Source organism: Opisthocomus hoazin, chromosome 5, assembly GCF_030867145.1.
Source record: "Opisthocomus hoazin isolate bOpiHoa1 chromosome 5, bOpiHoa1.hap1, whole genome shotgun sequence".
NCBI lineage: Eukaryota > Metazoa > Chordata > Aves > Opisthocomiformes > Opisthocomidae > Opisthocomus > Opisthocomus hoazin.
Window position 1 is genome coordinate 25,987,770 of NC_134418.1, and position 15,839 is coordinate 26,003,608.

Here is a 15,839-nt window from a genome sequence, read left to right on the forward strand (position 1 = left end):
ATGTACAAGATCAATGAGTAAACAGTGGAAAAAAAAAAAGCCCTGAAAACAAACTTAAACCAAAACTAGCCAAATACAAACACATTATTAGCTTTTAAATATGAAACATAGAACACATTGGAAACATAGACAGGGGAGAAAATGTCAAGTTACAAAACTCATAGCAAATCTCAATTTATTCAGACCCATTAGTTCTAAAGCAGTCCGTAGTACTGGACAAACCAATGCTAATTAAATTTTGAAGGAAAAGGCTTTACTGTTTATGTAACCAAAAGTATAATTTGCAAGAATTTGCATTCTTTATTATCAGGCACAATGCATATTACAGGATCTTTAAGGCACTGAACTAAAAAATTTAAAAAGGCAAAGAGAGTGCATTTTCCTTCTCAGTTTGCCTTCTGATGTGCTGAGGACTACAAATGTAAATACGCAGAAGACCTTCAGGGCAATTCATAGAAATGGGATACAGAACTTTGTAACACCCATTCGTCAACAACTAAACCTCTATCTCTCTTGGCAAGGTCAGTGAAATCCCTTTCTCTATGGGGAAACACTGAGAAGATCTCTACCACGATTTCAGGTAAAGGTTAAGGCAAGCTTGATATAATGGGCTTGACCATAATGCCCATATCACCTGCAAACCAAACTGAAGTCAATCATCAGAGATGTCATGGGATCTAAACAGAAAGCGTGGCTAAATTTTGAGTCATAAATAGGAAAAGCAGAGCAAAACCACAAGCCAATGAGCAGAATGGGAGTGTGTATGGAAGACAACCTAAATACTAGGATGTTCCAGAGTGTATGATGCAGAATAGGGTCTAGAACAAAAAGCAGGAAAGGCTCCAGTAAGGTCAGGTAGGCTAACCAAGCACTAAAGCACCCCAAAAACCTGAACTGCAATGCAAGAGTGTAGGTATGTAGGAAGGTACAGTTGCCTACTGCAACTATGACATCCACACCCTTCTTCCTCTTCAGTATCACAGATTGCCATGATTTTCGAGTAAACCGTGAACGGCAAAGCAAAAAGGGAATATTCTCAAATAAATTTCAGCAAAGACAATAACTAGACAGTTAAGAAACAGCAGTGGTAGAATTGAAATAGCAAGACTGTTTTTCCCCGTAACTGAACTACAGATGGACACAATTTGCAGTGGAGTTGCAAGTAAAACAGGGCAACATCCAAATCTATCACGAACCATGAAGCAAACTGCAAGGGTGGCAAAAACACAAGGACTTGAGTCAGTACTTTTTTTCTTTTTTTTTTAATTCAGTTTCCATTTGGACTGAGGCACAACTGAAGTTGTTCTAATGCGGATGCCAGCATCAGTCTGATAACTGATTCTCTCCCACTGAAACAGCTAGCACTGGAAAACAGGATATAAAAATCAGAAAGGTGATATGACAAGGTAGGCTCACAACAAAGTGCCTCAGCCAGTGAGACATGCAGCCCTTACCTCCTGACTCCTGTGGGCACGGCCACCATCCCCAGCAGAGAGTGTTAAGTTTTTTCCCAGACTCCTTAATCTGGAACTTGAGATGTGGAGCTGGTGGTAACCTGGCAGCGCTCAGAGGGACACAAAGTGTGCCAGCACTGCATCAGGGGAGAGAAGCATCATACCAGTGAGATAAAATTCACGTAACTTTTACTCTCTGGCAAACCTGTATCTGCAGAGCACTCCAAAGGTACACCCACACGTGACAGCAGAATGCACCCCAGACAGAGCCAGTGGCATCCTAACAACTTTCTTTAGGCACAACAGCCCCGAGCTCTTCACAACGAAGAAACAAAAATCAACAATACAGCAAATATCTCCTCATTAACTGACGATATCTTTGGAGATGTCCTTCCCTCAATGGACAGATGCTCAGATAACATTTGCAAAACCTTAAAATGCAGAAATTGTGTCTCAACCCACGTCACACAGTAAAGATAAGCTCTGCTTGAACACATGCTGTAGATCTCAGGTGGTCAAACTGACCCCACACTAAAGCAGTCTCTGCTGAGGCACAAAACCTATTACTCAAACTACTCTTTTGAACTGGTAGCCCAAAATAGTATCTCTGAAAAAGATCCATTTCGAAGAAAAATTCCAAAATCGTAACCAATATTCAGCTCACGAAAAAAAGAAAACAAACAGATTCCAGCTCATATTTTTCTTCAGGTTTTGGGCTGTTTCCCTCCCCCATCCTGATAAATATGAAAAAAACCCACACAAACAGAAAACAGGCATTATAACAACTAGTATAAAACATGCTTACATGTCAGCTTTATACCTATGATGGTTGCAGAAGTCTAAGAAGGTGATGCTGAACTTGAGATTTACTGAGGTTTTAACCCTTGTATTCCCACTGTTATAAGCCCATACATAAAATACTTGTCTCATTTAAATTTGTTCTGCAGATCAAAAATTAAACACTTACCAGTCTATTCAACAGCTTGCGTATGGATAGTCATACCTTTTATTTTAAAACATTTTTATTTACTTTTTTCTGAGAAAAAAAACCAACTATCACCTCTTTTAGAGAAATAGCATTTATTCAAATAATTAGCACTTATTCCCTGAAAATTACACTTCCTTTACCATTCCACAACATAGAACAGGGACAATAAAAGATCAGCAGCTATTAAGGTATTGCAACAAAACACATTTATTCTGCAGGTCTTAAACCAGTCTGAAATGTGTAGTGCAATGATTTGTCAGATAATTGGTCCAAAACTTTGATACCTATTTAAAATAATTCATTGCCAATTTAATTTCTACTTTCCCAAATAATTTTTCCTTGGGTTAACACTGTCACCATTCATTGTGTCCCTGTGGATGTGCATACAGCTGTATGCACACATACACATACATAGTATGAATGTCTGTGTATATACACATACAAAACTAAATTTAAACGTATTTTAGTATACACATTTTCTGCTTGATTTTTAGGGCCTTTTAATAGCAGCCATACAGATACTTAATCTGTGGTATGCTTTTGAAATAGAATAAATGTTTCTGCAGTCCTTAGATCCAATAAAAATACACACAACATTTTCTTCACAGACGTATTCACTTCAGTGCACAAAACCCTTCCATTGTTCCATTTATTTCATTAGTGTAGGGGCTTAAATGATGCATGAGACTTTCAGCAGAGGTAAATGTCATTTTTAAGAACCCAATAAAAAGTTAAACAATACAGCAACCATAACTCAATACTGAAAAATATTTGCAAATAAAAGTACAACTGTAAACAGTACATTCAGGTCCAGACTCAGACAGAAAGTAATTTCTCTCCTAATGGCATTAGGCCCCAATTCAAATCAGCATTTAAGAATGTGCCTATTAACATTAAGCACTGGCATTAGTCAATACAATTGAAGTTCAGGTTTATACGCTTTCTTGAGCCAGAGCCTCAACGATTAGAAGAGGCTCAATTACAAACTAAAAGTAGCAAAACAGTCGATAGTGCACTGGGAAAATTAAAATCTACAAACTAGTTTCAGATTTAACAACTGATCAAATATGGTAAGTGCAAAGTCTGAATGACTAAACTTGCTTTGTCAGTGCTACATTCCGGAAGAATAAATACAAAACACTACAAAAAAATATTTGAGTTTGATCTCATTTTCCCCACACTTCCTAGTATAGTTGCCAGATACATCGAGTCATTTGTCTAATTTCTTCAATCAAACAAATTATTTTTCCAATTAAGCTGCTTAATGCAATCAAGAATAGAAGTAAATGATGTGAAAAATATGATGTCACCTGGGAATACCAAAAATAGAAGAGGGGATAGGTGAGCATGCTGCTTCTGTATGTGAAGAAATCCAGTAGCAACATAAAGCATCCTCAAAACTATCCATTAATAAAAATCAAACGTCATTGACATTGATTACATTGAATTTTTCCTCTGAAATTTTAAGGCTATTTAAAATTATTTTCAATAAACAATAAATAGTTTAAAATTATTTCTACCTTAAGAGGTCTGACCAATTCGAATCAAACTTGAGGAACACTAAAAGCGCCAGTAAATTCTTAAAAGGCTGGTGAAAGTCTGTGGCAGAGTGACTAATCAGACTACAAAAGGGACAGCAGCAAAATAAAGCAGATGCTGACATTAATGCCTCCCCTGAAGCAAAGGTGCAGTGTGAGCCCATTAGCTCTCTGCTCTCTATTTGGTCATGCTGCTTAACCAGACAGCATCTGCAACACGTGGAAACAGCCTCAGCACAGGGGTGCCTTTTGCCCATCCAGCTGTTGCGGGCCAAAGTGATAACTGGGATTTGCCAGAGGGGAAGGAGGCAATCCCACAGGATAAGTGAAGGCAAGATCCACAGAACAGCTGAAGAAATCAAATAATTCCATTGCTCACAGAGGTTTTGTTTTGAAAACAGATTTTGTTTTTTTCAATTTGAGGAACTCAGAGCTTAAAAACCAAAGTAGGTTCAGCGTAGTACCACATGTGTCTTCAGGAACTGCTACCTACATACTCAGAATGCAGCAAAGGAAGTAACTGAGGCTGTGGTCTCAACCTTGGGACCTCTCCGCACACTGAGAAGAACTGTGCTACAGTTGTACCACAAGCATTTCCTAGTCCCTGCAAACAGCGTACTCTTCACCTTTGTCTTCATGGTAAAGGGAGGGGTTAATCTCCTCATCCTTTTAGCAGCTGACGCTTCTTTACTGAGTGTTAGCACCCTTCTGGTAGATATGTTTGCATGGGGACCATCTTTCCTTAAGGAAATTAATTTCTCGTGAATATTAAATATTTATCAGATGCCAGCAACTTTGTCAGCACCCAGCAAGCTCTATCCAAACAGCAATAGAAAGTCTGCCTTTGACAGTCACCCTGAGCTAACCAAGGTCTGTGTATAAAATTACTGCAGCCTGTCGAGCAAAAGGACATGATGCTACTCTTCCAATTCATATATCCTTTTAAATTACATGTTGCTTTGAAGACTTCTTTTTGTCATCCTCAGTACTCACTCTCTCATTGCTTAGATGCCATAATCAGATGTACACCATATAACACAGTTTTGAGATACAAGAACTAATACATTGTCTTATCTTGGATTCTTTCACATGTCTGTCAGAGGACAAATCTATGCAAGCAGAGACTAATTTTATTCTTAAATTAAAAAAAAATTTACATGCAAAAATCACTTTTCAAAGCAAATGTTACTCATTCTTATAGTGTTAGACAATTAAAAATATTGCAGGCCAACAGTATGAATTTCAATGTATATCTTGTCTTCCTTCCAAAATTATCTCTCTAGTACTTACAAGATGGCACAGAATACAAACAGAGCAAAAGCCTTTTATAGTGCTTAGAATTATAATATCAAACATAATCCACAACAAAAAAATAATAGACAAAACCCTGGTGTCACTACATTGCACAGGAAAACTTCTGAATTCCAGGAGTTTTATATAATCAGTTCTCTCAGTTCAATCTTAAATTATAAGATGTAGCATACACATATACAACATCAACAGCTGCATATAAACAAATTATATTTCCTTTGCACTGTACAAAGTACATAGATCAGAAAAGACTACTTTTGCCCAGAAAATACACACACGTGCATATATGTGTGTTTGTGTGTGTATATATATATACATAAACACTTCAGACTCAGGAAATCAGCTGGAGGGTTCATCATGAAGTGCTCTGTTCTTCTGCAGCACTGTATTTAGTTCCTGAATCACGTTTGATGGCAATTTGTTATCTAATTCCAAAGTAGCTTTATTTGTTTTGTTTTTATTTTTCTTCACTGCCTTGTGTGGTCTTTGGTGTAAGTCAGTCATCCCTGCACCTACATCCTCAACGGAGATCAAGCTCCGATGTGTTCTTCCATGATTTCGCACTTTTTCCTCCTTCCATTCCAAACATTGCGCCACAATAGATGCTTTTTCTTTCAAGTTTTTTCTTTCTTCCAGAAAGTCGTTTTCACGATGCTCACCAAATTTTTGTTTCCCAGATTGCAGTTGTATATTCTGAGCAAACAAGCAAAGAGAAATTATATCATTCACATTAACAAAATATTCAACAATATTTAGATGGCAATTTCTGCTGATTAGTTTCATGTAACAGTTTAAAAGAAAAATCAATTTTACTCAAGAGCTAAGACAGCACAGTTAATAGTTTTAAATTCCCACAATTTGTGCTGTTATCGTTTAGTAAACATTTTTAGGGACCACATTTTCTCAATTAGTGATACTTCTGAAAATTACATAAATCTTTCAATTAAATGCACCATGACAATGAAGACATTCATTTTCGTATATTCACAATTTGATTTTTCATTCTACCACAGCAGACTAAATTTTAATGTTTTCTAGCAGATCCGCTGTATTAAATTCTTAAATCAAACAAATAGAACTGAGAATGTTGTAATTTTGGTAACTTAATGACTGAGCTACATGAATGTACGAAAGATAATTCTACATGATCACATAAACATTTTCAGCAGCTGTTCAGTACCATCTAATTAATTATAAAAACTGTCTGCTTTTTAAAATTTTGGCTAGCAATTTTAAGTAACATACTGGGAACTCAGATAAAACAACAAACTGATGGCAATGCAACTGTTCCATACTGGTGGGCTGTTTTCAAGTTCTTAAGCTGTAGGAAACGAAAGGTAAATAAAATGCTGCATCTAAATTCACAAGTGGTATAGCCCATTAGGAGCACATCTGTACAGTGAAAGAAAAGTGCTGAGAAGCTAACATTCACACTAACACTATTTTGGGGTTGTTGCCTTTTTTTTTTTTTCTTAAATGCACTTCAGACTAGCTTTAGCTTCCTGCTACTGGCAGAAGGCCTATTATTGGCTGCAGTGCATTAGATAAGCTCCTGCAGAACATCTTCAGCTCCAGTTTCATCTGAAAGCAATCCAAGTTCACGTGCTCCAGAACCACTCCACAGTATGAAACAAAACACACTAAATGGGAACAACTGGAAGATTTGCTCCTAAAGCACACTCCTGATCCTAACCACCACACTCATGTAGACGTATCTAAACTAGCTCCTCTCTAGTGTTTGAGTATTTTTTCATGTTTGCTTTCATGTATATGAGGTGTCAAGATTCCATGAGACATTCATATGCTATGGATAAATAACTCCATAAAAACCCAGCCAAACTGCCCAAGCGCCACACAGGAAAGACAAAAAGAACCAAAGTCTCCCTCAGCTTTGAGTATCTTCTAGTAGCCAACAAAGATCTCATCCATGAAAGAAGAATTCCAAGACCTCATTTTCTTCAAGAACTATAAGGATCTTCCACAAAAGGAATGATCTGACAACCGCCACACCAACTGAGCAGACAGAATACAATACATTCCTCTACCATTCTTATTTGCCTTGTATGTTTTAAAGTGACATTTCTTTCTTCATGAGGGCAGCAAACATAAGCCCGTTACAAAAAATGAGTGTTGATGCAGCAAATTAGTTGCTGTGTAGGAAGAAAAGCAGTAAATATTAAATGAGTTTACACTGAAGAGACCTAAGCTATAAAACAGAGGCTAAATTTGTGCAGTCTCTTGAAATTTCACCTGAGCTAGCATCTGTTCTATAATAGAAGAAACAAACACTTGGATGATATAAATCACAATCTTCAAAAGAGCAAAGGGGTTATTTTACTGATATCACTTTTAGCACTAAGGAGGCCAGTGTTTTTATTTGCATTCACCAAGAATGAAAACTACCCATCAATTATGAAGCAACAGTGGCCATGACATGTGAAAAAAAAACCCAAAACAGAAAATTTCAGTCCAAGAGCAACAATGATCGCAAGAGTTCATAGTGCTGCGTAGGTTACCACTGGTGCATGCTATGGAGCAGATTTTAGCTTGCCTGAAGACTTTTTTAAATTCTGCTGCCACCAGTAACCGCTGCTATCAGTTTAGAATCTCTCGCTATGACTTATGCCAGCAACAAGCATCCTAATATTTAATGTGTTCAGCTATATTCAGCAAAAAAAAGTTCAAGGCAGCTGAGGAACTGTCCCAATGACTCATGAATGTGGGGAGTTCTGTTCTGCCAAATATTTGAAAATGCTATAATTTTCCATTTAAAATAATTTCCATTTAAAATAATGTTCTTGCATGAACAAGAAAACAGTGAGATTATCATTATTAATATTCAATTAATAAAATAATCTTTAAAGGACTATCTGTGATAATATACACACAACACGTGAAGTATAAGTTGTCATGCAGTACCTTTCAGAAAACACAGTAAAACACTCTGAGCTATTCACTGTTACTCAACAAATTACGATACAAATTACTCATGAAATTCAGTCAGGAGCAACAATCTTCTATTTACAGAATTTTTTATATCAGGTTTCAATTTTGCATCTTTTGAGAAGAAAAAACACCAACTACACTTCTGAAATCAGTATAGTTCTGCTAAACTGAGTATAGCTGGAGACCTTTATACAATAAAAGTAGGAATAGATCAAATACACCACTCAAATTTAAAGGTTGCCTACTTCTCTGAAACAGTCTTGTCTATTGGCATGTAGCCCCTTAACACAGGCTACTACTCAACATTTTGCACTTTTACAGTAGATTCAATATATACAGGAATTCTAATTCCCAGACATCTGCATTGTAAGAATACTCAGCTGATGGAGCCAAATTCTGTTGTTCAAATTAGCGCACCAGCAGTTATGAATGGCTTCACTTATAAATACCTATCAAAATGATGTTTGAACAAAACTGCCACATCACATTTCTTAATAATATTATTTCTTAGTATTTGATCCACTGCCAGCTGTTAGTCACACACTATAAATTACACTGCTGGCCTCCATACTTTTCTCCCAATAATTCCTAGTGTAAAAAGTAACACTTTCACATTAGAAGCAGCTGTTTGCCTCTAAATATCAGCCCCATAATCAAGTAATTGATTAATAAATTGATAATAATATGTACATCTAACTACGTTTTTCCTTTTTCTGCACATCACCAGCAAAAAACTGTGGAGCAACTCCATCTATTTGAATCCTCCATTATCTCTGTGACATACTGTTCCTTTCAAAATGCTACACAGGTATAACCTATTATGAGTCAGTAAGGAGTTTGACCATGGCTTGAAAACCAGAATTTTTTTCCTCATTCTTCAGTCTTTCCATATTCTGAAAAAAAATTACAGCCTTACTGTAGGTATACAGCACTCTATTTCAGTTACATGATTCTATATGAGAAATATGCATATTTTAAATGGACTATCCATGTATGCAACAAGTGGCGCAGAAATAATAGAAATCTTCTGATTCTATTTGTTATTAGAAGGTTTCTTAGTTATACAGCATTTTCAAAATTTTATGTATTATATGTTTATCTTCTTAGCACACAATAAAATTACTTCTAATAATGGGGCAAAAAGATGACATTCAACATAGACTTTTGAGCCCACAACATCAATATTAAACTTGTGGGTTTCTGGGTATCTTTGAGTTATTCCCCCCCTCCCAACAATGGAGTTGCCTTTTAGATAAAGCACTACTTCTACCTTTGCTTTTGGGTTGCTATGGAACTGAGTCAGCTTCACAATCTGTGCCTGAACCACTGTCTCTGTAAGTGGTGATAACGCATACTGTATTATCTACCTCCCTTCAAAATCTTCTAAAACATGTAAGAAATAATACTGCATAAAGTCAAAGGACCAAGCCATTTTGTTTCAACACTTATTCTCTGCTGCATTCAGATCAGCTACCACTAGTTATCCCAAGCAGAACAGTGTCTCCACTACCACTGCTTCTTCTCAGCTGGAAATAAGGCAAGTAAGTCCTCCCCACAGGCATCAGTATCTCTACACAGATAGCAGAAATTCATCTTAAGCTAATATGATAAGGATGAGACATATCACTAGTGCACGTAACGTAGTGACAGCTCAGTCTCTGCAAAGACTTGTAACTAAACCCTCTGGTTCTTCATTTAGACTAATAAAATTACAACTTAAATGTATCACAGTTCCACCTGAGCTTTTCCATTACATACACAGAACAGATAACCAAAACAGTGCAGTTATTTTGGACAGAAGAAAAAACATGGTAAAATATGCATGCAGGACCATTTTCAAGGACCTTCTTAAAATAAAACTGTAATAAAGTGCATTGTAATAATGTGCATTATATTTCCAGGTACGAGTCCTATTTAATTCTAATGAACAATCATTGCTCAAAAAAACCCTAAACACAAATAAAAATCCACTATTGATTTACTCTACAGCCAAAGAGGTGTCACAAGTTTAGGTCACAATGTTAATGGTTTTTTACATTAAATTGTCCTAACTGTTCCTTTAATGACAAAACAATGAAAAGGACATTGACAGTAAGAGCATCTACAGTTTATATTTATCCAGCTCTAGAGAGTTCATTACGACTAGACTATTTAAAAGTACAACACTGTTGTTAGAAGTTCTACACCAAGTTTAAGCCCCACTTACTTCTGTACTCCCTCTGATTTTATAAGTGTTCTTCTCCTGTTGAATGGGAATTAGTGGTAAGCCTCCAACCTTTGGACTTTTAGTTATAGACTGTTTTCTTGCTTTTCCAGCAGGTGGGCATATATCTGCATGCTGAAGAACAAAATGATTCCTTGTTTTCAGTGCAGAATTTCATAAACACACAACATAAAAACACAACAAGTTTGCTGATGACACAAAACTGGGAGGAGCAGTGGATACACCTGAAGGCTGTGCTGCCATTCAGTGTGACCTGGACAAGCTGGAGAGGTGGGCGCAGAAGAACCTGATGAAGTTCAGCAAGGGCAAGTACAGGGTCCTGCACCTGGGGAGGAACAACCCCATGCACCAGTACAGGCTTGGGGTGGACCTGCTGGGAAGTAGTTCTGCGGAAAGGGACTTGGGAGTCCTGGGGGACAAGCAGCCATGAGCCAGCAGTGTGCCCTGGTTGCCAAGAAGGCCAATGGTATCCTGGGGTGTATTAAGAGGAGTGTGGCCAGCAGGTCGAGGGTGGTTCTCCTTCCCCTCTACACTGCCCTAGTGAGGCCCCATCTGGAATCCTGCATCCACTTCTGGGCTCCCCAATTCAAGAAAGATGAGGAACTACTGGATATAGAGTCCAGAGGAGGGCTACGAAGATGATTAGAGGACTGGAGCATCTCTTCTACAAGGAAAGGCTGAGGGAGCTGGGCTTGTTCAGCCTGAAGAAGAGAAGGCTAAGAGGGGACCTTATAAATGCTTATAAATATCTGAAGGGTGGGTGTCAAGAGGATGGGGCCAGACTCTTTTCAGTGGTTCCCAGTGACAGTACAAGGGGCAATGGGCACAAACTGAGGCACAGGAAGTTCCGTCTGAACATGAGGAAGAACTTCTTCCCTCTGAGGGTGACGGAGCACTGGAACAGGCTGCCCAGACGGGTTGTGGATTCTCCTTCTCTGGAGATATTCAAGACGTGTCTGGACAAGGTCCTGTGCAGCCTGCTGTAGGTGACCCTGCTTTGGCAGGGGGGTTGGACCAGATGATCCCCAGAGGTCCCTTCCAACGCCCACCATTCTGTGATTCTTTTGAATGTAAAATTCTCTCGGAAGAATCAATCTACTGCACAACACCACGCCCTTCTCTCATGGGAGAAGGGGGAAAGCACTACGGTGCTCAAAATTATGTTAATATTTCGTAACTGCCGCACAATATTAAGCGAACAGAACCAAAATATCTCTGTACGACTTTCGTTTATCAAACATCTTCCCTCCATATTATTATTACAATTATTTTCCAATAATAGAAAGTATCATAAAACAAGACACACTGACTTGATTCACTATTTCAAAATTTCACATAAACAACCTTTCAGGAGGCCCAACAAAAGTTTCTGGAATAAAATAAAATGAGATTAATTTGCAAACAAGTATTTCAACATTTCCATTAATAATTTAAGAGAAAATCATTGATTAACCTACAAGAACAACATGTTATCCATAAGGAAATGGCTTGACATTCAAAATGCTCCAAAAACACAACCTACAAATAGAGAGACCTGGCTTCAATAATAGTCTTTTCTTTGCTTTAGCTTTACTGAAACATGTCAGTTTTGGGAAGAACTCCAACGTGTGCAGCTTCTTTCTGAGTGAAAAATGTGACTGGGAAGAGAAAGGAAGGAAAAAAAAAATAATTAACTGAATATTTCCAATAAAATGTGAAAACCACTTTCTGAAGAGGTCTATAATGAACTTTCATTAGCAGATCATGTAGAATTTCACATGTAGAAATTTCAATACATGTACCTGAAGCTCACAGAGTCCTCTGGTGACATTGATGGTAATCAGAAAGATAGCTCTGAGGAAAAGGTAGTGTAAGAGTATCTTCCTAAAAAGGCTTCAACAGGAGATTCTGTGAATCAAGCAGGATGTACGAGGCCCACAGAAGAATAGTTTCTAAAGCTTGGAGATGAGTGCATAAAGCTCAATCTGCACAACTCCCAAGGAAACTGGCAAGCCAGAACTGCAAAAGAACCCTAATGAAAGCTGAGAATGCTTCATGTAAATATTAGCAAAATACTCATCCAAAGCACCAGTTATAATAAATAGGAAACAAGAAATACTGTCTTAATATAAGAACAGAGCAACCATTCTTTACTGTGGGACTGGTTAAACACTGGAACAAATGGTCCAGAGATGTTGTGGAGTCTCCAGTTATGCAAACCTGAGCACAGCCCTGAGCAACCTGCTGTAGCTGACCCTGCTTTGAAAGAGGGATTTGATTAGATGATCCCCAGAGGTCTCTTCCAGCCTAAACAATTCTGTGACACTGTCCAAATCTGTAATAGATTTCTTTTCACAGGTGTCAGGATATTCAGCACCCTTTGTTTTTTAATGGTATTCGGTTTCCCAAATCCATGAAGTAAGAAGACTTCAAGACTGTATATAAAAATCCAGCTATGGAGCTGTGATCATACTTGCAGATGGCAGCATTACTACTAAAAAGTCATGAGAATCAATGATTGTTGGCTTAGAATAGCAGTCTAGAAATCATAAGCCACAATTTCAAATTTAGAAAAAGTATTTTGTATAATCACACTTTTAAGGAGTAACAAATTCTCACACATGGTGCTGACCGGGGTGATGTAAGTCCGTTACGAGAGTTCTCCTCACTGAACATTAAGAACGTTTTCTTCCAATGAAACATTGAGAAGGTATTATCTGAAAGAGCAGGTCTTGTCAACCAAAATCAGTTTATTGTGGACCAAGACAGAAGAAATAGATGCAATTCAGAAAGTGACCAAGAAACTTTAAGTCAGTTCCTGAAAGAAACTGCCTCCCTTAATTCTCAGCCAGTTTAAGAAAACTGTCCCTGTCAGTTAAGCAGCCTTATTTCCCTTTTGTGTCTGTAACATTTCTTAAAATAGAACTCTGGGAAAGTACATCAGAAATACTAGCAACGTATTAGGCCACATAATAAATGTATTTATTCATAATTTTGACCTATCTGTTCAACTGCACCTTGTGGCAATATAATGTGCCTCTCTGTAGTTGATCAAAGGCAATGGAATTAGAAGATTACTGTTATCTCCATCTTCATATCAATTAATTACTTCCAACTGTATGCTTAATATGCTATTAAGTGATTTTGTACAAATCTATTATAGAAAAATCAAGAATCAAGTTTCAGCCATACTTTTCAGGATGATTTTGCATAGAACTTAAAGAAACAATGGTTCTCCAAGCCCTCTTCTATTTATCAGCTTGAAACACAAGATCAATAACCTCTGGGATAACTTGACTTTCTGTATCAAAAGTACTCTTGTTACTAGATTACAGCGGTACCCACACTTTGCTATTTATAGTCCCTGCACTATTTATACTACGGGAACCAACTTTATCAGAAAATGGTGAAAAAAGATAACAATAGTACTATTGTCTTACTGCTATTAATTACCAATAAAGTCCTATTCTGCTTAAGCACTGAGCAGCACAGTAATCTACATTTATCTCCCTCCTAATTGCACTGGATCATTAAATGTCAATGTCTTAACACTTCAAAACCTACTTTATAGTATTTTTCAATTTGTAATCTAATATATGCCAATGACAAATAAAATGTGCTGCCTGCAGTCTCTCTAACGTAAAGGTGTTCAAATACTATGATAACAGATAAGGTAAAAGACAAGCTATCTTCCCTAAAGATAGCCTCAATTTGAAAATTGTAACTTGGAATAACCTCAGTTGACATTTACAGTTTTCTGGTTTAGAAATGGGATAATGTGATAATAATAGTCTGCTGCTGCATGATACAAAACATTTGGAGATCTTAACAACATGAGCTATTGCATTCTGAAGATCTTCAGTTTAAATTATATTTAAAGCAGTAGATTTTAATAAGAACAATACAGCAAATCTGCATCATTAGCACTTAATTTCTCATGTTAATCAAAGGCTGACAACTTTACTGATGCCCAGAATGCTAATTAAAAAAACCAACAAACAACGAACTCCACAAAAAAAACCCCAAAACCAAATCAAAAAGCTCTCCCAGTGTAGCTTATTAGTACTGCTAATTCATTGTACTGTTCATTCATTGGAATTAATTTTTAAAAAAACAATAGTATTAATTCATAGCAATTTTTTTTTAAAAATGCATGAAATTATTTAATTTTTTTTGTTAGAAAAAATATCCTGAAGATTGAGCAGCATCTCTCAGTTTATTATCTATATTTTCAGAGGATGTTCTACATACCACACTACCTGATCAGAACCCTAATAGATTGTCTGTCTTGTGATTTTACGTCAAAAGGACTTCAGCAGTTACCAAGCTTGTATGAGTTATTTCTAAGTAGCCTGTATCAATAACCTCTGAGCCTATTTCTTGTGACTCCACTCATATTATGCCCACGAGATGTATGCCAGGACCGGTGGCTGTTTCCATAGAAACTACAATAGCTACTTCAGTTACGGGAGCTGAATAAGACAAAAATTTGGAGGTCTTACTTAAAAGGCATGCATTATACTTCTAGCACTGCTATCTATGAAGGTCAGATTCTGTTTTAGAAAGTCTCCAAGAAGTCTGCATTGCAACAGCCTTGTGTCTAGTCCACTTCACGTAATATATAAAGCTCACAGGTAATCATAAAACTAGTGATGTTTATTCACAGTTATATTCTCCCAAGTTCCTTGAACGTCACAGGAAAGACAAGAAAAATCTGACACAAACAGAAAATCATTTTAAAACCTTAAAAGTATGTTTGAGTCTCCTGTTAGGCTGAATTCTTCCCATCTCTCTTCCTCCCACTCCAATATGTAAATATTAAACTCCACTTGCAAGGACGTGTCATATGGCTCTCAAACGTACGCCCTCCTTACTCACAATCTAGTAGCAAGCAGGTTAGTTAATTTAGGACAATGCCTCTCCAACACAATGAATTGTCAGCGTTAACTAACCTAACCTGGATACTAGAGAAATACAGCTGTATTAGCATAGCTCTTCAACAGGGCTAGTTCACACCACTAGGTTTTGAAACAGGACATGTTTCTTTCATGACTACTTTGCATGCAGCACCCTAACTAGTAAGCAGAGAAATAGCACTCAGGCATCACGGCACACAGACACAGCCTTTAGGTCAACGGCAAGAATTTCACCCAGAAGAGGTTTATTACTGCAAAGGAAATGAGTTGTCTTTCTTTAACCAGCTTCTCTGCAACACAGCAATGGGGGGAAAAAACAAGCAAACAAAAAAACCTGACACCAGAATGGAGTGTTTTTCTTCCTTACTCTCAGAGGACTCAGCTTTCATATGAAAATGACATTATAAATAACAGTCCTCATAGACTAAGGCCCATCTTTTTGCAGTGACATTACATCGAGTATTCCAGAAACTTTAATGGCAT

At 37.3% G+C, this 15,839-nt stretch overlaps 1 protein-coding gene across 1 annotated transcript in view; it reads right to left on the bottom strand.

The window, feature by feature from the left end:
• Window positions 1-2,566: 2,566 nt before the first annotated feature.
• ARAP2 (ArfGAP with RhoGAP domain, ankyrin repeat and PH domain 2) overlaps window positions 2,567-15,839 on the bottom strand; it is a 135,037-nt gene continuing 121,764 nt past the window's right edge. Inside the window, exons 31-32 of the mRNA XM_009935526.2 lie at window positions 10,444-10,575; window positions 2,567-5,984 (exon numbers count right to left, since the gene is read on the bottom strand). Of these exons, the coding sequence (XP_009933828.2) occupies window positions 5,631-5,984; window positions 10,444-10,575 (486 nt within the window). The 3' untranslated portion in view covers window positions 2,567-5,630. The remainder of the gene's footprint in view (window positions 5,985-10,443; window positions 10,576-15,839) is intronic.